The sequence below is a fragment of the Magnolia sinica genome, chromosome 13, assembly GCF_029962835.1.
Source record: "Magnolia sinica isolate HGM2019 chromosome 13, MsV1, whole genome shotgun sequence".
Taxonomy (NCBI): domain Eukaryota; kingdom Viridiplantae; phylum Streptophyta; class Magnoliopsida; order Magnoliales; family Magnoliaceae; genus Magnolia; species Magnolia sinica.
Window position 1 is genome coordinate 78250780 of NC_080585.1, and position 26125 is coordinate 78276904.

At 40.5% G+C, this 26125-nt stretch overlaps 1 protein-coding gene across 2 annotated transcripts in view; it reads left to right on the forward strand.

Moving 5' to 3' along the window:
* The first annotated feature begins 12066 nt into the window (after nt 1-12066).
* LOC131223893 (phosphatidylinositol 4-kinase alpha 1) overlaps nt 12067-26125 on the forward strand; it is a 126624-nt gene continuing 112565 nt past the window's right edge. For both annotated transcript variants that reach the window (XM_058219456.1, XM_058219457.1), the window contains exons 1-7: nt 12067-13283; nt 23218-23559; nt 23653-23814; nt 24204-24374; nt 24518-24676; nt 24796-24923; nt 25215-25521. In XM_058219456.1, coding sequence (XP_058075439.1) covers nt 12207-13283; nt 23218-23559; nt 23653-23814; nt 24204-24374; nt 24518-24676; nt 24796-24923; nt 25215-25521 — 2346 coding nt within the window. In that variant the 5' untranslated portion in view covers nt 12067-12206. The remainder of the gene's footprint in view (nt 13284-23217; nt 23560-23652; nt 23815-24203; nt 24375-24517; nt 24677-24795; nt 24924-25214; nt 25522-26125) is intronic.

Sequence of the window (26125 nt, forward strand, 5' to 3'; positions counted from 1 at the left end):
GAGCAACGATTCTCAAACACAACTAGATCTAAGCTAAAGTATAAGAAATCTAGGAGAGTTAAATTATGCCAATAAGAAATCAGTAATACGATAAACTATAGTGCCAAGGATCCACTTTAGATAAATCACAGTGCCAGTTCAATGATTCACTTCGATAATGCAATTAAAGTAGAATAATGATTCCCTTTAATCAGAATATGGAGTGGTTAAATCATAAATCACAATCCAACATAGATTAGGAATATAATTGAGTGATCTCTCATGAAGAAATAGGTATTTGATCGTAGGGAATTCCAAGTATCCAATGTGCCCGGAGTTTATAACAGATCAAGGGATTTTACAGATCAAATCCTTCACCAATATTGAGAAACCAATCAAAACAATTAATTATCCATCAATTAAAACTAATTCGTTGAATCAGAACTGAATTAAACATCAAAATCCATATAAAGCTTCACCTTTTAGCCATAACGAAGAGATTAGCCAATCATCGTCATGATTAAACTAAATTCTAATAGAAAAATATCAAAAAATTAAACTAAGAATTGAAGAAAAACTAGAAGAACTTAGCATAGAACGGCTCCACCCTCGATCTCCTCTCTCCTCTTTCATCCTAAGATGCCCCTAGAACGTGTGTGAGGACCTCCTCATATAGGAAAATTTCGCACCGACTTTGAATTTGTGCACCTGACCACCATCGATTGATTGCTTTGATCGATCAATTGAACAAACTTAAAAATTGTTGGGGATTTGTACTGCAAAATCACACAGATCTAGATCTAGGAGAGCAATCCAAGAGCAACAAGCAATCATAGGAGAACACAAGGATTTAACGTAGAAAACCCTTGCGGGAAAAAATCACGGCACAAAGCGACAAAAATCCACTATGAAATAGAAATTACAAGTGAGACGACTTACCTGATTCGAATAACCTCGAATCTCACCCTTGCTACACCCCTTGAAACCTTAAAACTCTTTTAGGAACCCTTGGAATACTTTTAGAAAGCTTTAGAATACCTTAGAATAGCCCTAGGGACCCCTATTTATAGTTTAGGAAACTCCACTTACGCACCTAGTCCAGAAAAGTCTGAAAATCGCCTCAAATTTATGCAGTCCGCGCATGATCTACGTAACCTCAACTAGTCGAAGGAGGACCTCGAATGGTTGAGCAACCCGCTCGACCGATCGAGCCTGATCCTCAACTGGTCGAGCATCACGAACACCCAAAAAACAAGCTCGCTGGACTTTGAGTCGAGCGTGCCTCGACCAGTTGAACAGTCCACTCGACCGGTTGAGCGTCCTTGAAGTTTGAGGACATCAGTCTTGATAACATAGTATTTTTTCTAATATGGCTGGGCATTTCTTAGAAGTCTTTATGGAGCAGAATTAAGCAACATACTTAGCTAGTCATTTGTGTTGGTCGATCTGAAACGATAGATTAGGTGTAAATAAATTGAAACTAGACAATAGGCTTTTTCCGGTTAGGTTAGGGTTGAATGTTGGGAAACTCCCACCCAATTTGAAATATGGTTACGTTAGGGTTTAGCAAGTTCCCGTTGAGTTGGGTATAATAACAATGCTTGTACAGTGCTTAACAAGGAGCATGCGGTCCAAAATAGTTCATCCTTACAAGCCTCTGGGCAGGTGTTTAGGAAATTCTACTCTAACCTTTGATGGGATCCAAACGGCTGATCAATTTAATATGAAATATGACCACCTCGACAATTACTTAACCATTCATTTTATATTTTCCATGTCTGGTGCACCTTACAGTTACTTCTCCTGACTGTCAGGACGTACGATGGATGGATGGATGAATGAAGCGTGGATTAGCGTACCGGCGTATAAGCGGAACCCGGACATGTGAGACTCGTCTCCACGTGATGTTGTATCTTTTAAACTGCACTTGAGAGGGAAAGCATGCGTCATCATTGTTTGCACGTTGAGAAATATTTAATACTCTTGCAGGGCGTGACTGATGATACGCACGCAATGAGAGTTGGAAGTTGCACCGTGGCATACAAGTAATTTAAAAAACCGTCCAAATTATGGATACCGGCTTATTTGTTTTATGAATGGAAATTACTCGAACTCTTGTATGGCTGAACGTTTCTCGGGTGGTTAAAATTGACAACATGTAGACGAAAGAAGCACCCATGAATCAGTGGCTGGGATTATTCAACCAATCCGCTTTTTTATCGTAACTTAAAACCAGTGGGTTTCACAATCTAATGGTTTTATTTGATCTAATATACGCAATGTCTACCACTTACAAGTGACTGTGTATCTAGCTTTATCCACAGCCAGAGTATCAAATCTTCCTTTAAGCGTTGCTTGGAAAGCGGATTGCCCTGTGGCAACCCACCACGTGGATATCTTTGTGGCACAATGTGGCCCAATGCCTGTGGGCCATCGTGATTATGTATTTTATCCCTGCCGTTCATCTATTTTTCAGATTATTTTAGGGCACGAGCCCAAAAATCAATGCAGGTCTAAAGTTAAAGTAAACCACACCGTAAAAACATTTTGGATTAAATGAGAGAAATTTATGACTGTGGACTCCACCTTTTATCTAGTGGTCTTTACGAAGCAATACAAACTTAGCATAGGCACTTGACCTCCACACACGGACACCGGATTTGAGGACGAAAATACCCCTGCCTTCCTCTGGCTGGCGTGCAGAGACGAGCGCACGGACGGTCCTGCGATGGGAACTCAGGTGGGGCCCACTATGATGTTTGTGAGAAATTTTCCTCATCTAAGTTCATTCATAGGGTCATAAGGACCTTGATGAAGAGGAAAAACAAATTTCATAATGATCCAAAACTTCTCTAACCTTTAAAAGGGTTTCAATGGTAGACGTTCAATTCCCTACTGCCTTTTACCGTGTGGTCCACTTGATAGTTAGATCTATCTTATTGTTTGTCTCAAGCCTTAATATGAGCTCACCAAATAGATGGACGGTTTGGATATAACACAGACCTCATGATGGGACCTAGCAGATTTTATTTATTTATTTATTTTTACAGGGAGAACTTTTTCCCCCTTACATTTTTCTCTAATACATAATTATGTAAATATGTATATATAAGTATATAAAAATACTTTTCTATCTTTTAATTCATTTATTTGTCTATTTATTTAACAAACATATCTCTTAAATTAGAATGAGTTACTTAACATACCACATATGATTTTAGGGTAGGAGAAGCTAATTTAGCCAACCAAAGTAGTTATTTTTCAAGATTCTATCGAGTTAATAGTCTAAAATCCATTTCATTCTCTTCGCAGTCAATTTCAATCAGTTCACCGTCAAACTGGAAATTGAGTGAGGCAAACCAAAATTTAAGCGGGGCAAACTGAAAATTGAGCGGGGCAAACTAGAAATTGAGTGGGGTAAACCGAAAATTGAGCGGGGCAAACTACAAATTGAACGAGACAAACCGAAAATTGAGCGGGGCAAACCAGAAATTGAGCGGGGCAAACTAGAAATTGAGCGGGGCAAAACAGAAATTGAGCGGGGCAAACCAGAAATTGAGCGGGGCAAATTGAAAATTGAGCAGGGCAAATTACAAATTGAGCGGAGGCAAACCGAAAATTGAGCAGGGCAAATTAGAAATTGAGCAGGGCAAACTGAAAATTAAGCAGGGCAAACTAGAAATTGAGCGGGGCAAACAGGAAATTGAGCGGGGCAAACTAGAAATTGACCAGGGCAAACTAAAAATTGAGCAGGGCTAACTAGAAATTGAGCAGGGCAAGTTGAAAATTGGAGAACTACTTCATTATGAACACAAGGAAAACATCATTAGTTTCACCATTTCTTATTAATTAAACTAATGCTTACAATTCAATATATTTTCATGCATCCAAACACAGCTCATGTGTTAACTCGAACTATTTCTAGGAAGAACAGTTCTTAAACTCCAACGATTAAAGAATAAGGCATATACCAGAACATAGATTCCTCTGTCCTTGAGAATCCTGACATTTTGATTAAAATGACTCAATATATGATGTATCAAAAAAGACAAGTATCAAAATGTGGTTGATATTTATCTGTACCTCCCAACCTCCTCAAGCATCTTAGCAGCATTTTGTTGTGCATTGTGTCCACACTAAGCATCAATAATTATTGTAAGTAATTTGGTTCTTCAATGAGAGATATCTAAAGTACACAATACTCACCATTAGAGAGTCTAGAGTTCCTGAATACACAAGGTGTCATCAGAAAATAATATTTAAGCAACGGATTTCCCAAATGTCATCTGACCTTCAAATGCATAGGACTCATTGTATCAATGCACAGATGAATTGAATTGTAAACATTCGCAAGATAATGGCGTTTCCTAGAAGTAATGTTGAGGAACCAGCATTCAAACCATAGTTATGCTTCTTTCAACTCACCTTGAAAGCTACAGCATTACAATTGGATCCCACACACTCAATTTCTAGTTTACCCCGCTTAATTTTCAATTTGCCCCGCTCAAATTCTAGTTTGTCCCGCTCAATTTTCGGTTTACCCCACTCAATTTGTAGTTTGAGCGGGGCAAACATGAAATTGAGCAGGGCAAACTAGAAATTCAGCAGGATAAACATGAAATTGAGCAGGGCAAACTAGAAATTCAGCAGAGCAAACATGAATTTCAACGAGATAAACCGAAAATTGAGCGGGGCAAACATGAAGGTTGAAGGTTATCAAAGAAATTTAACAACAAAATTTAGAAAATTTTTGGAGTTTTCGTCATATCAAAAACTTTAGTTAACATGTCGACTCGATCGATCAAAGTGTTTCGACCAGTTGACTCGATGGATAGATAGGTTACACAGTTTTGAGTGTTTTTATGCAATTTGTTTCTATTTCTAGTTTTGATTATATATACTGATGTAATCGATATTAGGGTTACTGCTAGACATGCTTAAAGGTTTGAAAGGATTACACCCTGGACCATGTCTCAAGTGGTAGACTAAGTGAAGATACCTTGTTTCAACATTGAGGTCTTGGTATCGATTCCCTAGTGGAGGTGGCTAATAGTGGAGTGTGCACTGACAGTGGATTGTACTAACAACCTAACCCCCCCCCCCCAAGGATTTTTTAAGAAAGAAAACGATAGGGTTTTTCTCATGGGTCTTCGAATCAGTAATGCAGTACAAATGAGCATACACTAAGGTTCTTTTAAAAAAAGATGATCTGTAATTATCAAATATTGTTTGTAAACCCTATCTGATAATTGTATCGTAGGATGCTCATGTTCAGTGCGAGTACAAATATTAAGTTGGCATATGCATTTCAGTAAATTAAGATTTAACCGCTGATTCAAGTTTCGATTTTTGTTTATTAAGATATACTCATTATGCATGCATAAGGTGAAATGAACAGTTATGAATGGCTATGATTGAAGCTAAGGCATCTCTTGATAGAGATGATTGGACCACTTAGAAGTGTGCATGCCAGTTACACCTATCATGATATTTTCATGTTTTACACCAATGTTTTCAGTTTTATGTCATTGAAAATACTGACATTGTGATCACGCCTAGTCCCACTTTGATAAATGAGGTGATGATTATCGTGGTATAGTGTCAATTGTTCCAACCGGCCAAATAATTCAGGATACTTTATAGGATCCATTAAAATATGTAGTAGAATCTCGATCGTTAATGAATTACCATATAATACATTGCATATTGGAGAATATCATGATTATCCCAAGTTAGAGAATGTTGGAATCATTGGCCATGTATGGCATGTTTTCATCTGGTAATGTAATGATTGGTATATGCGGTTTTATAGGCATGAAGTACTATAGACAACTCAAGATAGAATTGCATTGAAAATGACTTCTCTCCTTGTACGTGAGAGATTGAGAAGACCTAGGTAAGTGAAAGAGTTCTACAATGGGTGGACTCTCTCCCATAGTCACTCCCCTATATAAAATGCATTCGGTCCTTAACACAGACCTCATGTTTGTCCTGCTCAATTTCATGTTTGCCTCGCTGAATTTCTAGTTTGCCCCGCTCAATTTCATGTTTGCCCCGCTCGATTTCTAGTTTGCCCCGCTTAATTTCATGTTTGCCCTGCTCGATTTCTAGTTTGCCCCGCTTAATTTCATATTTGCCCCGCTCAATTTCATGTTTGCTCCATTGAATTTCATGTTTGCCCCGCTGAATTTGTAGTTTGCCCCGCTCAATTTCTAGTTTGCCCCGCTCAATTTCATGTTTGCCTCGTTGAATTTCTAGTTTGCCTCGCTCAATTTAATGTTTGCCCCGTTAAATTTCATGTTTGCCCCGCCCAATTTCATGTTTGCCCCACTCAATTTCTAGTTTGCCCCACTCAATTTCATGTTTGCCCCGCTCAATTTCCAGTTTGACCGCGAAATGATTGAAATTGACCACGAAGTGAATGAAATGGATTTTCAACCATCGACCCGATGGAATCTTGGAAAATAACTAGGTTGGTTGGCTAAATTAGCTTCTCCTACCCCAAAATCATATGTGGTATGTTAAGTAAATCATTCTAGTTTAGGAGATATGCTTGTTAAATAAATAGACAAAGAAATGAATTAAAAGATAGAAAAATATTTTTATATACTTATATATATACATATTTACATAATTATATATTAAAGAAAAATGTAAGGGGGAAAAAATTCTCCCTGTAAAATAAAAAAAACAAAAAAAACTGCGATAGTCTGGGTGTTTTTTTTTTTGTTATGTTGCTTTCGTGGGTCCTATCATGAGGTCTGTGTTATATCCAAACCGTCCATCTATTTGGTGAGCTCAAATTAAAGCTTGAGACAAAAAATAAGATAGATGTAACTATCAAGTGGACAACACTATAAAAGGCAGTGGGGAATTGAACGTCTACCATTGAAACCCTTCAGGGGTTACAGAAGTTTTGAATCATTATGAAATTTGTTTTTCCTCTTCATCTAGGTCTTTGTGATCCTATGAATGAACTTAGACGGAGGATTTCTCATAAACATCATGTGGGCCCCACCTGAGTTCCCTCGCAGGACCTTCCGTCAATGCTCGTCTCTGCACGCCAGCCAGAGGAAGGCAGGGGTATTTTTGTCCTCAAATTCGGTGTCCGTATGAGGAGGTCTAAGTGCGTAGGAAGGCAACGTGGCGATCGTCAACAGGACTAGCAAGACCCCGCGTTGCTTAAAAGAGAAGAAAAAAAGGGAGCTATTTAATACTGGCATTGTGATTGCTGATACGCAGGAACTCAGAAGCTTTGTAAACGAAAAACGCTATCTAAAAGAAAAACCTCCAAACCGTTGTACCAACTCTAAAAAAGGTCATAGTAAAAGATTCATGTCTAGGAAACAATTATTTATTGTGCGATTAATGCGACTTGTTTTCTAAATCCAGACCGTTAGATATTTTTCCTCTCGGTCGTACATTTAACTCCAAATTTCCAATCATCTAGGAAAAATTACTGGTTTAATTTTCGTTTTAAAGCCATCTAAATTGTTTCCAAATATTTAGATGGTTCCGATTAATTTACATTTATATGAGAAGTGCGATATTTCCCAGTGCCCGAGTATCAACCATCACGGTGTGGCAGAGTACGAGTTCTTCGAGAGGGGTGGGTGGAGAGAAGAGAAATTTGGGACAGTGGACCCCACCTTTTATCCAATAGTTTTTATGAAGCAATACAAACTTTGTTTGACCTGCTCATACAGACAGCGAATTTGAGGACGAAAATACCCCTCCTTTCACGGAAACGGATTGGGTACTCCCCCTGCCATCGGCCAATGGCGGATGGTCGGTGGGCCCCACCATGATGTATGCTTTTCATCCATGCCGTTCATATATTTTTCCAGATCATTTTATGGTATGAGACCAAAAATGAGGTATATCCAAATCTCAAGTGTACCACATTATAGGAAACCGTTTTGAATGAGCGTCAACCATTAAAAACTTTTTGGGGGCCCACTGTGATGTTTGTGAGAAATCCTCCCCATCCAAGTTCATTCATAGGGTCACAAAGACCTGGATGAAGAGGAAAAACAAATTTCATAATGATCCAAAACTTCTGTAACCCCTAAAAGGGTTTCAATGGTAGATGTTCAATTCCCCACTGCCTTTTACAGTGTGGTCCACTTGATAGTTAGATCTATCTTATTTTTCGTCTCAAGCCTTACTATGAGTTCGCCAAATAGATGGACGGTTTGGATATAACACATGCCTCATAAAAGGACCCATAAAAAGCGGTGGGGATTACAACAAGAAAAAAAGCAGAAGCTAGGAACATGTCTACGGATTATAACCGTATCCATAACCGCAATCCATGCTGTTTCGATATGTCCTTTGCTATGTATCGAAGGTCTTTTGATATGTACTTTGATATGTATCAAAGGTCTTTTGATATGATCGAAAATGGTCCAGAACTGTCGAGCAAGTTTGCCTAAAAAATCTTGCAAATATCAAAGGTGATTTTCCCTATGCAAATTTATTTTTATTTTTTATTTTTTACATGGAGAACTATATTCTACCAACAATTTTCTCTAATACATATTTATATAAATTTGTATATATAAGCATATAATTTTTTTTTCTCTCTTTTTTTCATTTATTTCTTTATTCATTTAATAAGAATATCTTCTAAACTAAAATTAGTTACTTGATGTACCATATATGTTTTGTGGTAGGAGAAGCTACTTTAGCCAACCAACCTGATTATTTTCCAAGATTCCATCAGGTCAACTACTTTAGCCTTAATATGAGATAAAAGTTGCGAAAATAGTGTCTATCCGAAGGAGTTTGGATTGTAAGTAACTTGATATAAGCTACCTATGCATTAAGTAGCTTATCTTGGTTTATACTTCTTAAGCTGAAGTGATGGAGTAACTTTAAGTAAAAAAGTTACTTATAATTGTTCTTAAACCGAGCTTACTTATCTTGAATAAGCTACTTATCTACTGCTGTAGGTATACAAAGTAACTTGTTTCGAGGTATCCAAACAAGCCCTGAAAGCCAAATACCTTACCCTGCTAAATTTCATGTTTCCCCGGCTGAATTTCATGTTTGTCTCGCTCAATTTCTAGTTTGCTCCGCTGAATTTCAAGTTTGCCCCGCTGAATTTCCAGTTTGCACTGTTGAATTTCATGTTTGCCCCGCTGAATTTCATGTTTGCCCCGTTCAATTTTCAGTTTGCTCCGCTGAATTTCTAGTTTGACCCGCTGAATTGAGCGGGGCAAACATGAAATTGAGCGGGGCAAACAAAAAATTGAACGGGGCAAACTAAAAATTGAGCGGGGCAAACTGAAAATTGAGCGGGGCAAACTAGAAATTAAGCGGGGCAAACTGAAAATTGAGTGGGGCAAACTAGAAATTGAGCGGGGTAAACTGAAAATTGAAGAATAAGACACATACCAGAACATATATTCATTGCTAATAATGGGGTAGCCACCATGTGAGTGAAGAGGAGATCGGCTCCATGCTCGCCCTGTAACCTGAACCCTTGTTAGGTGGGGTGGTGTTGATGTTGATCAAGGTAAAGGCGTGTCTTTTTTTTTTCCTGTATGCATTTTTTCTTTTTGGTCGGCTAACTTCTTGTTATTCCCTCTTTGCAGGGTGTCATTGGAGTTCTCACCTCCTGCCAAGCTTTCCTCAAGATGAGGGGTCACGTTGAGTAGGCAGGTCGGAGGCTCGAGATAGCTAAGGCCGAGATCCACGCTCAAGCTGCGGAGCCGGAAGTGGCTACGACAACTTGTGCCGAGGTTGAGACCTTACAGATGGCCCTGAGGGTCTCTCTCTCCTTATTATTACTTTGATTTCTTATAGCTCCATGCTATTTCACTTTTTCCCTTCAATTTGAACACTAAAAGGAAACAATTTGTTTGTCTCACATCTGATAACTTTTCAACGTAAGAGACATGTTTAGTTCATAAAATTAGTTCTTCCATTGACTATCGGAAAATGATGTCCGTGAAGTTTCTACTCCCTCACTTATAGGTCAATTAAACATCCATTCTTTACTAATAATGACAGTTTGCTCCGCTGAATGCAAGCGATTGCACAAGCAGAGAGAATGCAAACGATTTGCTACGTTTTGTCCTATAAGTGAAAAGCCACCAAATTTTCAAGAGTATTTTAGGTGCACCCCAGCCTCACCCAGAGTGATGCAGCCCTTACCAGGAGGCATTTTCATAAACACCCGAACTACAATGGTTTTACAGGTGTTTTATCAAACACCTTCTAAGTAACATAAAAACCAAAAAAAAAGAAGAGAGAAAAAATGTATTTGTTTATTGTACATGTTTGCCCCGCTGAATTTTTAGTTTCCCCGCTCAATTTCATGTTTGCCCCGCTCAATTTCTCGCTGGTCCTGCTCAATTTCATGTTTGCCTCGCTCAATTTCATGTTTGCACCGCTTAATTTATAGTTTGCCTCGCTGAATTTCATGTTTGCCCCGCTGAATTTTTAGTTTGCCCCGCTGAAATTCATGTTTGCCCCGCTCAATTTATAGCTTGCCCCGCTCAATTTCATATTTGCCCCATTGAATTTCTAGTTTGCCCCGCTCAATTTCATGTTTGCCCCGCTGAAATTCATGTTTGCTCCGTTGAATTTCTAGTTTGCCCCGCTCAATTTCATGTTTGCCCCGCTGAATTTCTAGTTTGCCCCGCTCAATTTAATGTTTGCCCCGCTGAATTTCTAGTTTGCCTCGCTCAATTTCATTTTTGCCCCGCTGAATTTCCAGTCTGACCACGAAGTGATTGAAATTGACCACGAAGTGAATGAAATGGATTTTCGACTATTAACCCAGTGGAATCTTGGAAAATAACTAGGTTTGTTGGCTAAATTAGCTTCTCCTACCTTAAAATCATATGTGGTACGTTAAGTAAATCATTCTAGTTTAGGAGATATGCTTGTTGAATAAATAGACAAAGAAATGAATTAAAAGAGAGAGAGAAAAAATTTATATGCTTATATATACATATTTATATAAATATGTATTAGAGAAAATTGTAGATAGAATAAAGTTCTCCATGTAAATATATATATAAAATTGCATTAGACTGGCACGGACTACAGTTATGGCTACGGTTATAATCCATAGCTATAGGTAAATTACCTTAGATACATATTGAATACTCTTCGATATGTATCGAAAATTGCAGGATTTTTGAGCTAAACTCGCTGGACAATTCTGGACCTTTTTCGATTATAACGAAAGACCTTCAATATATCGAAGTACATGCCAAAAGACCTTCGATATATATCAAAGGACATATCAAAAAAGGAGGGCCACGGTTATAATCCATAGCTATAGAAAACACTATAGCCATAAATTCTTGGTTATTTATTTATTTATTATTATTAATTTTTGTTGTTGTAATCCCCACTACCTTTTGTGGGTCCCATCATGAGGTGTGTTATATCCAAACCATCCATCTATTTGGTGAGCTCATATTAAGCTTGAGACGAAAAATAAGACATATCTAACTATCAAGTGGACCACATTGTAAAAGGCAGTGGGGAATTGAACGTCTACCATCGAAACCCTTTTAGGGGTTACGGAAGTTTTGGATCATTATAAAATTTTTTTTCCCTCAATATCCAAGCCTTTGTGACCTTATGAATAGATTGGATGGAAAATAATTGTTATGGTAGGCCCTACAAAATTTTTAACAGTGAAAATCAATTTTGCCGCTGCTCTTTGTGGTGTGGTCCAGTTGATCTTTGGATATGATTTTTTTTTTGGATAATGCTCCGAAATGATCTCGAAATATGGTTGAACGTTGCGGATATAATAAATACATAGCTGTGGGGGCCATGTAACTCGATCTCCTTTGAGCCGCTCGTACAACTCTCGGTTGGAGGAGCGTCAGCGCCCTTCTTCGAAAGGAAGGGAGGGGTATTTTCGTCTCGGAACTCGGTCTCCGCACGTGCAGGTCTAAGTTCCCAAACTAAGTTTGCATTGTTTCATAAGAACAGCTGGATAAAAGGTGGGGTCCACGGTCCCAAATTTCTCGAGAGAGAAAGGGCCAAACCAAACAACTGCATTGCATCGACAATCCCAACGGAAAAGGAGATGCACGAAAGCGGATTGTCGATGCACGAAAGCGAAATTCGAATGCACCTCTCCAAATGAAATAATCTCTCTCTCTCTCTCTCTCTCTCTCTCTAAAGCGAAATTCCAATGCACCTCCCCAAATGAAATAATCTCTCTCTCTCTCTCTCTCAATTTCAGCGATGCAATGGAAGCCCTGGTCGAGCTCTGCGACCTGATCGCTCAAAACCCTTCCCTTTTCTCCGAAAAGCTCTCCTGGATCTGCACTCGCTGTCCTCCTCCGTCCGCTGCGTCGCACCCCAACACCCTTCAGACGCGTCTGACCAGATCCCACCTCAATGCCATCCTTGCGACTGCTAGGTTCCTGTCGAAATGCTCCAACCAGCCTTCCGATAAGACCCCATCCCGATCTCCTCATTCCGCCATCCTCGACTTCCTCCGCTCTGTCCAGTCCTCTTCCTTCCACCCCTCCTTCTGGCCTCCTTCCTTCCCCCTCGATTCCATCTCCTCCTTCTTCTCCGATCTCTTCGGCTACGTTGCGGCTGCCGCTGATCTCTCCCCTGATTTTGCTGCTGCGGTCGGCACGCTCGTAACCGAGATCATTGTCACTACCGCGGCCCGCCATGACGATGACCCTGCAGGGATTGCCAAGGCATTCCTTGCGGCCCTTTCCAGGAACTGCCCCCCGATACCGGCTTCTGACGCTGATAGGCTTGTTGGGTGCCTCCTTGACCAGTTTGTCGCCGCGGGAGAGGCGTTGGTTTCGGTGCCAGTCATGTCAATGTCGTCCACCTCTGCGTCTGTGTCAGGGTTGGCTGTGCCGTCCTCGGAGACGTCGTCATCATCGTCACTGCAGGTCCAGACGAATGGGGACTCGAGTCCGGTGAGCGAGGTGTCTGTAACGTCTTCGCCAAGTGCTGTGGTTGGGGCGTTGAGGGCCAAGGGGAAGGAGGAATATAGGGAGAGCAGCACCGAAGATGATGTTGGCAGCGGCAGTGCAGGCGCAAGATCTAGTGCTGGAAATGGCAGCATTGCTGGAAGGAGCAGCCTTGATCAGTTTGGTGGGGTTGGTGATGGGGCGGCAGCAATGAGGCAGAATGTTGCTGCATTTGAAGAGGAATTGATTGAGGGTTTGGAGAAGCAAGAGATTGCATTTAGGCTGTTTGCACATGTTCTGGATAAAGTCCCAGTCAAGGCTGGGCATCTGGAGCAGGTCAGGATGGTAGCAGCTAAGCAGCTCAAATCTTTGCCGGCTTTTCTCAAAGTAAGTTTTAATTTTTCTCTTACCCTCTCTTACACTTTCTCGTTCTGATTTCTACTTGAAATTCAATTCACAGAATGGTACATAGTTTGAGAGAATACACAACGCTTGGCATGGCCAAAGTATGTTTTTGTTTACCAGAAAACAATACAGGTCAGGCCTACTTATTAGCCGTCCAGACCATTCATAGCTAGTTATTCGTTCGGTTTCTTTTCTTTATTATGATATATCACTGCACCTTCTTTTATTGAATTTTTTATCTTTTGAAAAAAGAAAAAGAAAATGGAAGAAATACAAAGAGGGATGAAGAGGCGATCATTCCTTGAGCTCGGAAATCTGCGTTTGTCTGAGGATTTGCTTTCGTGAGCATGGGATTTTCTGAAGGAGTGGCTTGAGGTGGAGGCCTTGATGAATGGTAAGGGATTCGGAGGGAAGAGCTCGATCCAGAGGGCAAGGTATGGCCCTGAGTTGGGCAATAGGGCAACGAGCAAGGAGGAGGAGAGATGTGAGGGAGGCGGAGGTTCTGTGAAGATGGGAGCATCCAGGGCTGAAGCTAGCAATGGTGCAGGTGTGGGAAGGAAGATAGAGGGGGAAGATCCAGATCCTTCAGGGATGTGGTTGTGGGAAAGCGCTTAGTTCCGAGGCCGGCCAAAGGTGTAGATTCAAAGATGGGCAAGGAGCAGCAACAGGTGGAGATGGTTTCAGCACTAAAACTTGTCGAAGATGTAGATTTGAAGATGGGAGAGGACAAGCCTTTGATGCTGATCTCTTGATCTCTCTCTCAAAAAAAAAAAAAAAAGAAAAAAGAAAAAAGAAAAACCTCTAGTGGTGGAAAGGTGGGTTTGGAAGGAGGAGACAACAATGGGCTCGGAGGTGAAGGTCAACGCAAGGGTGGTGGGGAACACTTGGAGGGTTTTGCAATGGTCTCTAGTAGCTTATACAAAAGTTGAAGCTTTGTTGGAAGACACTTAAGGTTTGGCTGAAAGCCTACTGCAAATTGGAGGAGGACTTCATTCTCAAGTCGATGGGTAAAAATGAGGCCTGGTGATGGCTGTTCGCTAGTGGTTAGGAAGTTCGATCTTTGGCACGGAGGGCATTTAGTTTTTGTTCAGGGCATTTCTTTGGAATTGTGGTTCATGGAAGCTTTCTTGTGGTGGGTTCCTGCCTTAGAGAGGTTCTTGCTTTTAACCCATCTTTGGAAGGTGGGGAGGAGCTTAGTGGAACCATAATATGTGTGGAAGAAGAGAGTGATGGAAGATCTAGGTTTCGTTCCAATCATTGTCGGTGATAAGATGACTCCTATCTAGATTTTGAGAGAGATGAGGCGGGGTGTTTGCTGTGGATGGGGAGGAGCTTGGCAAAAGAGGGGCGGAGCTCTGCCCAAGAGACGTTACGGGGTGGGTGGAGAAGACAGAGCACCGTCTCAATGGTCTGACGGAGCATTAAGAGATGGTGGGCCTATGCGCTATGTTGCGATGTTGGTTGGTGGGTCAGTGCTTCCAAAGTTGGCTATTCTGATGCAGATGATGGTGACATTGGTGTGGAGTGGACGTGTGTAGTGCGGGGGCTAGCAGTGATTCGACGTGTCCTGGGTGGGGCTTGAGACCCCTCAGCATGTGCGGTTATGCTGCCCTATCTCTCACATGCAAGCTAACCTCCACATTTATGGAGTTGAGAGGGTTTACTTAGGTTGATGAGACAACTCTAGCTAATGAAGTGGAGAAGGGGGACAACATGGACTGTGTTTTTCGGATCCCTCTAGTTGACCATGAGTCATCTTCTCAGTGACCTTGTAGCGATGGGAGCATCTCTTTGCCTCTCTCTAGGGAGGCTCTTCTTGCTCAAGGCTTTTTGATGACTTGTGGCTTGCTGGCTCCCATTGAGTTAGTCATTCGGGATCTGACAGTGATTCCTCAAGTCGTAGATCTAGAGGTCGGTGAGGGGTTCTAATGCTACAAGGGAGTTAGGCTAGCAATGAATTCATCTTTGAACTTTTAGAAGTCACACCTATCCAAGTCATTGGAGTTTCTGTTGAGAAGATGAGTTCTCTCTTTGAAACTTATGCAATTATGGGGGTGCTTCAGGTAGAGAAGGAAGGGGTTCATAATCCTACGCCTAAAAACCTAAGTTAGATAAAGGAAGCGATTGATTGGGTGGGGAAGATGGCAGGTGTTACCTTCGACTTGCGATAAGGACGTCATTGCGGTATTTCCAAGGTATTCCAAAATGGTTACGTTTCGGCTGTAACGGCCGATATGTAACGGAAACGGCCGTGACCGTTACGCGTTACAGGGTTGTAACGGCCACCCCCCTTTTTTGTGCTCGTAACGGCCGTTACAGTCCATAACGGCCGTTACAGTACCGTAACAACTGTTACGGGCCTAAAGAAAATAGGAAAAAATGAGAAAAAAAAGAAAAAAGAAAAAGAAAAGAAAAGAAAAGAAAAGAAAAAACTTACCTTTTTCTTTCTTTCTTTTCTTCTTCTCGTTCTTCTCCTTCTCATTCTTCTCCTCCTCCTCCTCCTCCTCCTTCTTCTTCTCGGGCTGCTGTGGCTGCGGCCCTTCTTCTTCTTCTTCTCTCTCTCTCTCTCTCTCTCTCTCTCTCTCCTTTCCTTCTTTTGTTTTCAGTTTACCTCTCTCTCTTCTTTTCATTTTGTTCTTGAAAAACGAATGGTCTGCGTGGCTGTGAAACAGCCACACACTTCAAATTTCTTTTTAAAATGTTCGGAGGACCTGCGGTGCACGCTGCACAGTGCACTTGCGGAAATCGGATTGCGCCCACAGTGAATGTATGTGGTTTATCCACACCGTCCATAGGCTTTTTCAGCTCATTTTAGGGGTTGAGCCCAAAATTGAAGCTTATCCAAAACTCAAGTGGGCCATACCACATGAAACAGTGGAAATAATGATTTCCACCGTTGAAACCTTGCTAGGCCCCACAGTGATGTTTATTTGTCATCCAACCTTCTCATAAGATCATACAAACATGGATGAATGGAAAATACAAATATAAGCTTGATCCAAAACTTCTATGGCCCCTAAGAAATTTTCAACGGAAGAAATTCAATTCACACTGTTTCCTGTGGTGTGGTACATTTTAGCTTTTTATATGCTTCGTTTTTGAGATAGGGCCCTAAAATCACCTGGTAAAATGTATGGACGAATTGGATAAAATACATAAATTATAGTGGACCCCATAGAGTTTACTCATTACGCTTAGCGTACTGAGTTACCCGGTATGCGATCCGCCTCCGCACTTGCCATTGTTTTGTTAAGTGGCCGCACCTTGATTTATGTGTAGAATATCCATGCGGTCCACTATAATGTTTATTTTCCATTGAACCAGTTCATAAGGTCACATAGCCTGGCCCACTAGTGGTCCACCTGAGATCTGGATTTACCTTATTTTTTTCCAATGCCCTTAAATGAGTTGACAAAATGGATGGATGACATGGATATATAATACATAATCCAGTGGAGCCCAGTACATGGCCCTAAAAATTTATACATGACGTATATATCAACTCAAAATTAACCAGTTAAGTTTTGGGACCATTGTTGCGAAGTCACAATCCCAAAATTAAATAACTACTATAGTTTTACCATTAATTTGCATACACTTGTTTTTCGAAATAGGACCATTTGATATTTTTCATTCATCACTGTTCAATAAATATCCACCAATCCATTAGTAAGATAAGTGCCAATAGATTGCATGAATTTAACATTGATTTGGGGCATCAAATGGTCCACCAAATCAGCTCTAAATCGACAACACTATTTACTTGAATATAATTTCAAATTTTTGCTTAAAATTTATTGGGAAAAATTATATTAATTTGTTAGATATATGAATTATATAATCGGACATAAAAGTCCCTAGATTGTATGTTGAAATAAAATGTACACAAGTCACAAGGTATGTAATACACCAATACCTACAAATATGAGATATTTTGGTATTAGATTTATTCTAATTAATTCATATTGATATAATATAGTTAGATAATTAAATATAAAATATTTATAGCCAATATCAGGTTTTCTGGTTCATAAATTCATCAGACAGTCCGATACAACTTCTAACCAAAGAGTGGACCGTTACACCACCATAAACATGTTCCAATTTATAAATAAATGCATATTCGGAATGCTTAGAATATTCCGGATTTAATCCATATTTTTTCATATTTTTTTTGCCAATTTTTTTTTTTTTTTTGCACTGTTACGGGCCATTACGCCTCGCTGATACACCCTCGTATCCGTATTGGTATCGGTGGGCACCGTTACGCCAACCAATACCGATATGGGATACCTTGGGTATTTCAGTTCGTAGAGAAGAGGGAATTAGAAGCTCCAGGAAGTTCATTAGAAGAAGCCTCAGAGGACTCCAAGGGAATGGAGGGAACTCATAAGCTTAGAAGCGTCAATCAATTGCATGTTGGGGACAAGGCTAGTGGAATGACGAAGGGCGGAGGGGCGAGGATGGTCTCCTAATGAAGCTACTATCTTGCAATGTAAGGGGTTTGGGGGAGTAACCAGAAAGGCTAGTGGTATGAAGAAGGTCAGAGGGGGGAGGATGTTCCCCTAATGAAGTTGCTGTCTTAGAATGTGAAGGGTTTGGGGAGTAAGCAAAAAAGGTGCTAGGTTAAAGATATTTGTTGAAAGGCCAAGGCCCAGTTTACGTTGTAGGGGTCTAAACTCCAATCTGTTGATAAGAAGCTGTTGGATTCAATTGGAGGGGTTAGAAACAAGGATTGGGTGTCTTTGGACGTGGTCGGCTCTGTTGGAGGATTCATTGTGGCTTAGAATACTTGCATGTGGGTCAGTGAGGACTGGGAGTGCAACTCTTTCTCTATTTCTGTTGCTTCGAGGGAAGTGGTTTTGGGCTTTCGTTGGTTGTTTGTTGCAGTTTATGGGCTGTGTCAACTCGAGCAGAGATATCTATTGTGGGAGGAGTTGAACTATATTGGGGGGAGATGGAAGATGCCGTGGTGTGCGTGGGGGTTGACTTCAACGTGATCAGGTTCACTCATAAGAAGTCAAATGGTAGCCCCATCACCCGAAGCATGAAGGGGTTTTCTGTCTACTAATGAAATGGTGGATATTCTAATGGGGGGAGCCAAGTTCAGATGGAAGAATGGGCAGGAAAGGGTCTCGCCTTGATAGATTTTTACTTTCTGTTGAGTGGTTGAAGAAATACTTGCTGCTTTTGTAGTGGGTCTCCCCAGGCCAATTTATGATCATCGTCCCCATTTTGTTGGAAGTAGAGGAGGAAAATTGGGGCCTAAGACCCTTAGAATTTGAGCTGTTTTGGTTTGATGTAGAGAGTTTCCTAAATCTAGTGAAGGAAGGAATGGTGAGAGTCTTTTGAGGAAGTGGGATAGTATGCTGGGTTTATCTTCAACCGGAAATTGATACTTTTAAAAGGGAATATCAATATTTGGAAATGGGAGGTGCTCAACAATCGGGAAGTTGAGGTCGATGTTATTCTAAAGGAAATTCAAGCTGTGGATGTAAAGGAAGAAGGGGGCGTGTTAACGGAGGTTGAAAGGTCGCGGCGGGTTAAACTATTGTTAGATATTCCTACCATTTAAAAAAAGAGGAAATCATATGGAGACAACGTTCGGAGCAGTATGACTTAATGAAGGTGACAAGAACCACGCGTTCTTTCGTAATATTGCAAATGTGAGGGCAATGAACAATAGGATTGTCAGTATTGTTGAGGATGGGCCAATGATTGAGGAAAAAGATCAAATATGTGAATCTATAGCGAAGTTCTATAGAAATTTTCTGACCAGTGAAGGATGGAAGCGACCTCGACATTTCTAGTTCGGTAGTAGATCTCCTTGAAAAGCCAGTCACTGAGGAAGAAATTAAACTTGTAGACTCTTTGGGTAGGGATAAGGCCCCGAGTTTGGATGGGTTGCCTATGTCCTTTTTCCAAGTTTTAAAAAATGTGGTAAAAGAGGACTTGTTCAACTTTATTTTAGATTTTTTTGAGAGGGGTTGGTTGTTGTCAAAGTTGGGGGTGTCGTTCATTGCCATCATCCGAAAGATTGAAGGAGTCGATAGATTGAAAGACTATAGACCTATAAGTATTATTGGAGGTCCTTACAAGATCTTGGCCAGAGTTTTAGACTTAGGAATCCAATTGGTTCTTGTAAATGTCACCCAAAAAAAAAAAACCCAAGGTGTGTTTGTTGCAGGCAAAGATATTCTGTATGGTGCACTAATGACGCACTAGTGGACTCATTCTCGGCATAGGTAAGCAGAAAGGGTGTTGTGTGCAAGCTGGACATTAAGAAGGCATGCGATGAAGTAGATTTGCAGTTCTTGGACTACATGTTAGGAAGAATGCGTTATGGCCAGAAGTGGAGGGGGTGGGTGTTATAATGTGTATGGCTTTTTCTGTTTTGGTCAACAAGTCTTCAAAAGGCTACTTTAAGGTGTCAGGAGGTTTTTTGCAGGTTGATCCACTCTCCTCCTTTTTGTTCTTGGTAGTCGCAGAAGTCCTTAGCAAAATGCTTGAGAAAGGGCAAGAAGTTGACCTTATTCGCTAATGCGAGAGTTCAAATTTCTCATCTTCAATTCGCCGACGCCATCTTCTTCTGTGATGCGGATGAAGTGGTGGCGGATAATTGGAAGATGGTAAGATGCTTTGTGGTTGTTTCGGGGTTAAAGGTAAATATTTCTAAGATTGAGATGTTGGGCGTCCAAATGATGAAAGAAGAGGTCTTGAGATTTATAGTAGTGTTTGGGTGCGAGGCAGGCTCTTTTCCATCGTTGTATGTCGGCCTTGCTCTCTGCATTGATAAGATGGAAAAAAAAACTTTTGGAATAAGGTGATTAAAAGGGCTTAGAAGAAGCTATCAAGATGGAAAAGTCATCTTCTATCTTTGGGAGGAAGATTGTCGCTTATCAAAGTTGCACTATCAAATATGCCCTTTACTTCTTGTCCCTATTCCAATGCCCAAAATCTGTCCTGAATAGATTAGAGAGGTTGAGGCGTGACTTCGTGTGGAGAGATGTAGAGGAGAAGCATAAATTTCATCTCCTAAAATGGGAAGAGGTGTGTAAGTCTAAGCCTATTGTTGATGGGGGTGCGGGTATCAAGGGCTTGGATCCGATGAATTTGGCTCTTCTAAGAAATGGCTATGGAGGTTTGGCACTGAAGAAGAGAGGCTATGGAGAGAGATGATCATTGGCAACTATAAGCCCGTCTATCCTAGCATGGGAATATAACAATGGCTCGCTGCTTTTCCTCTTGGGGGTTCCTTCATTTGGGAGATGGTGGTTGTATTCACTTTTGGGAGGATGTGTGGAGTGGTGGCAGGCCACCTCATTTGTTGTTCTCGAGCTTAAGCCCGTCTATCTTCGGATGGGAATATAACAATAGCTCGCTATTTTTTCTCTAGGGGAGGTGACATGATTTGTGCCCATCCCTGTTTAAGGGACCTATCGGATGAGGAAGTAGAGGATCTTGTCAAGCTCCTGGGTTGCTTGTAAGGGCATCATCTCTTTTCGGGGGAAAGGGATACGATGGTGTGACATGTGGCGAAGTTGTGTTGCTTTTCGATCCGGTCCTTCCATAGTTGCTCCGGAGGTCTTCTTTGGAAGCGTAGAGGGCTCATACATCGTACTTTTGATTTTCTGGCACCCCACGAAGGTTGCGGCTTTTGTGTGGTTGGTGGGTACCCATTTAGCAACTGGGTTTGTTCTTGGACCTAGACTCGTACCATTTAACAAACAGGTTGTGTCTGGGTTGTAATGGTAACGACGATGGCCGTTGCAGCCACCACTAATGATATGGAACATCTTGTGAATCACGTCATGGTGTTTTGGATTCGCATGCTGCTAGAAAGATTATTTCTTGTAGATGTTGATCCATTCCTATGTTGTCTCTTTGCCACCATCGTCTCTATATGTTTTTCAGCAGGCTCTCGCATCGGCTGGCCCTTGTGCTACTGTCCAGTCAGGGTTATATGCTATCCAAGGGGGAGAAGTGGAGAAGTTTCATAGCCCGAGTTTAAGAGCCTTGCTTCTATGAGAGTTAGACAATAAGCCCTTGATAACAGAATGCCAAGGGGCACAGATAAGAGCAATATAGGCTGGGATCCCTCTCTTTGATAAGAGTGCTTGTGGCCTCCTAGCACTCTCTTTTCTTCAGTGCCGTATTTTCTCTTATATATATTCATACTAAAACTTCAGATCCCTCGCTCATTATCTCTATTGCGCTGAATAGCTTTGCATTGGACCGGAATGTTGTGGATGGTTGGTATATGAGCTTTTGGTGAATGTATTCCCACTTTTCCAATGGATGCTCTCTAGAATAATCTTGTCAATCCGTGTGATTTTTGTCATGGTCAACATGTCTTTTGTCATTGTCAACATGTCTTCTTGAAAAACATTAGACATGATTTTTATTTTGCATTATGATTTTGTATCTAACCCTTCTCCCTACCATCTGAACGTGTGTCATTGTCGTCATGGTTAGCAAAACACCATGGGGCAAAAAATGGGCTGTAAATGTTCATGTTTAATTTGTTTGGATTGTTAAAAAGACGGTAACAATTCGGTCAAAAAATAGAAATGGCAAAAATTCGGAGAATGAAAAGTTCGAGTATAGTACTCTTTCGACCAAGAAAAATAGAGTGAATAATATCCTTTGAAAATGTTTTAATTTCCCTCAAGAGTTTTTTTTTTTTTTTTTGTTTTTGTTTTTGTTTGTTTGTTTTTTGGCTTTTTCCTTCTTTTAATAAAACTTCTTATTTTTTAAAAATACACATTAAATTCATTGAAGTTCTGAGTCAGCTAAAAATTTCCCAATGAGTTGAAACTCCGACCCACTGAAATTTTCCATCCCCCAAAAAGTTAGTATTTCCCAATGTGCTGAAATGTATGTAGTTTTAGATGTTTAGGCCGGTATGCAGATTTTTTTTTTTTTTTTTTTTTTAATTTAAATTTTTAATTTTTAAATAAGTAGTTTTGTGGGGATACATCATTGGTATGTTAGTATTTCTCAATGTGTCGTAACGCCCGTCCTCATCCTTTCCATCATTGGTATTATGGGGCTCCCCCTTGTGTGGCGGTGTTTGTTTGGTTGGTGGGTAGGAGGATTCTCAACATTGATAATCTTCAGAGATGGTCCATGATCCTGCCAAATATTTGTATGATGTGTATGTGAGATACGGAGTCAATTGATCATCTCTTCAATCATTGCTTGTTTGTGAAGAAGATTTGGGATCATTTCTTGCTTTCGCTTGGAGCTGTGTGGGTAATACCCAAGGCCGGTGGAGGATCTCCTTTGGGCGTGACATGAGGGAGGATTGGGAAAGGCAGGAAGAGCTAAATGGAGACTTCATATTATTGCCATGTTGTGGGCAGTTTGGGAAGCTAGGAATGCATGCTGTTTCCGCAACAAATCGACTTCAGTTGTAGAGGTCATTCAAAGAATCAAAGGCCTTTATAGTAAGTGGGCAGCTTATGTAAAGCCTTCCTAGGCTATTGGGGGTCTTTCCTTTCTTTTCTTGTTCTTTTCTCTTTGTATTCTTTTACGCCCTTCAGCGTGTTTTTCCAATAAAATGTTGTTACATCTCAAAAAAAGGAAAAAAAAAAAGAAAAAAGAAAAAAAGGGAGTTTAAAACAGATTTTTGCTAATGATGGTTTTCGTCATCATCATCAACTTAGACTCTCTCCAGCTATTTATGGTCAGTTTGAAATTGTAGATTGGCAGAAGTTTTACAATTAACTGCCAACTGAACATCAGCCTTCCTCTTTTACTCTGGCTCTGGAACTGGCCATGGTAGAGGCTCACAATCACGTATGTATTTTTACGCAGTGTCCCCCGAGCTATATAAATTCTTCTCCATGTTCTGAATCTGCTTCTGCTTCTCTTTTTTTTTTTTTTTTTTTTTCCTGATGGGTTCCATGAGCAGATACGGAAACGTGATTGGACAGAACAGGGTGCTTCACTGAAAGCAAGAATCAATACAAAGTTGTCTGCCTGTGAAGCAGCAACATTTGTGCAAATTAAAAGTCTTCTCTCTGTTGATTCTGATGCAAAAACCTCAAAGATGTTGTTGCGTGGAACGCTTGCCTTGCTTTTAGATGCTGCAGAAGCTTGTATTCTTTCTTCCTGGCGAAAGTTAAGGATCTGTGAAGAGCTCTTCAGTTCATTGCTTAATGGAATTGCACAGGTTGCTGTCACTCGTGGGGGTCAATTGTTACGAGTCTTGCTTATACGCCTTAAACCCCTGGTTCTAACCACATGTGCTCAGGTACATCATATGTGCTACTTTCGATTCTTTACTGTTCTCCATTTGCAATATGCAAGATCTTGTGTTGCCCTTATTTTGAGCTTGCTGAAACAGGCTGATACTTGGGGCAACAACCAGGGAGCCATGTTTGAAAGTGTCACAAAGACGAGTTGTGAAATAATTGAATTTGGTTGGAGCAAAGACAGGGCTCCTGTGGATACTTTTATCATGGGATTAGCTGCAAGCATTCGTGAACGAAATGATTATGGGGATCAGGTTTGTTGTTGTTATTGGTAACTTACAAGACACAACACAAATGTCTTTCTTTGCCATCCATTGTGTGTGTGTGTTTGTGTGTGTGTGTGTGTTTTTTTTTTTTTTTTTTAAATCATGGGATTAGCTGCAAGTATTCGCGAACGAAATGATTATGGGGATCAGGTTTGTTGTTGTTATTGGTAACTTACACGACACAGCACAAATGTCTGCTTTTGTGTTAGTAGTTATTACTGGATACTGAAAATAGGTTTCGTACCTTTTCCATGGTTATAGTATTATTTTGATTCTTATTACTACTGGATACCTGGATCTTTTTTCTGACCTACTTCAGCGTTTACTTCCGGATTTATTGTGATTCTTGTGCTTATGTATCTTATGTCCAATTTCAGGATGTGAAAGAGAAACAGGGCATCCCCGTGATGCAGCTTAATGTTATACGCTTGCTGGCTGACTTGAGTGTTTCTGTTAGCAAGATGGAAGTGATAGACATGATATTGCCTCTATTTATTGAAAGTTTAGAAGAAGGAGATGCTTCATCTCCTAGTTTATTGCGTCTGCGTGTATGGAACCTCATTGATGCTCATGCAGTTTCATAGATTTCTTTCTTTTACCCTTCTTTTTGTTTCCCTTATTATTTGATTAGCTCCACCTTGGTCAATTGTAATATGTTTTGTTTCTCAACTAGTTTGTTCAAATGTTGCAGCTACTTGATGCGGTATCTCGCATGGCTAGTTTGGGTTTTGAAAAGTCATATCGCGAGACAGTTGTTTTGATGACAAGAAGCTATTTGGACAAACTTTCAACTGTAGGTTCTGCAGAAAGCAAAACATTGGCTCCAGAAGCCACTACTGAACGCACGGAGGTGTGGGCATATTCTTGTATGGTTTTGGCTTTGGGAAAATAAGTACTGCTCATATGCTTAACTTCTTTGACAGTTTGTCCTATTACAATGGGATGCTAACCAGGTTGAGTTCTTTCTAGACCCTTCCTGCAGGATTTCTTTTGGTTGCTTCTGGACTTAGCAGCCCTAAATTGAGGTCAGACTATCGTCATAGGCTGCTATCTTTGTGCTCTGATGTTGGGCTAGCTGCAGAGTCAAAGAGTGGGAGGTAAAATGATTTCGACAGGATTGTGGTTGGGCTATTGTCATCCCTTTTTATTGTTATGCTCTTATATTATGTTGTGTGTTGAGTTTAGTGATGGTCTTTGAATCAACTGGTTCGAGTGGTTGTTTTTGTTTCAACTGGGTCAAGTGCTTTTCATGGATTTACGATTTTTGAAGTATACATATCCATCTATTGTTGAATTCTGACATTAGTGGCTTTTTGAAAGTTAAATATGCCTCCTGAGTTGAGATATGCTGTTCAGTGGTTTCTTACCTGATACTTTAATTGTTTCAGGAGTGGTGCAGATTTTTTGGGTCCTCTACTTCCTGCTGTTGCAGAAATATGTTCCGATTTTGATCCGACCTCAGATGTGGAACCTTCACTTTTGAAGTTGTTTCGCAACCTGTGGTTTTATGTTGTTTTGTTTGGACTGGCACCTCCCATTCAGAAAAATCAGCTGCAGCCAAAATCAGTCTCCACTACATTAAATAGTTTGGGAAGCATGAGTACCATGGCTCTTCAAGCTGTAGCTGGACCTTACATGTGGAACAGTCAGTGGTCTATGGCTGTTCAGCGTATTTCTCAAGGAACTCCACCGCTTGTAAGTTAATATTAGATGCACCTGAGTGATTTCAGTGATATATATATATATATATATATATATATATATATATATATATATATATATATATATATATATATATATATATATATATATATATATATATATTGCGCGCGCGCGTGCACACACACACAAGCATAAGCTTAGACAAAGTTTTCATGCTTGTTGTGGTAACCAGAAGGTTGTATGTGTTTGTTTTCAAGCCTAGTTTTCCATGGCGGCTGTTGAATGGAGCCTTATGTACATAGAAAAATGCAGCTTTAGATTATGTTTTATATTTTGCCCACTTCTTCATGTATAGTAGATTGCAACTGCAGAGAGTGCATCTCTCTCTCTCTCTCTCTCTCTCTCTCTCCCCCCCCCAGCTGAGAGTAAAGTATCTCTTATTGGTGCTTTGCCTTGCACAATCTGACATTTCTATCCGGGTTAGTAGGATTGTGTTGCTGAACATACTGGTGTGATTTCTTGGGAGCAGCTTATAGCCAACTTGGGTTAATCAGTCATTAGATTTGAATAATTGATTCTGCTAGAAAAGGGGTTCTTGGTAAGATCATTAATTGGGCAATGGCAAGGCAGGAGTTCT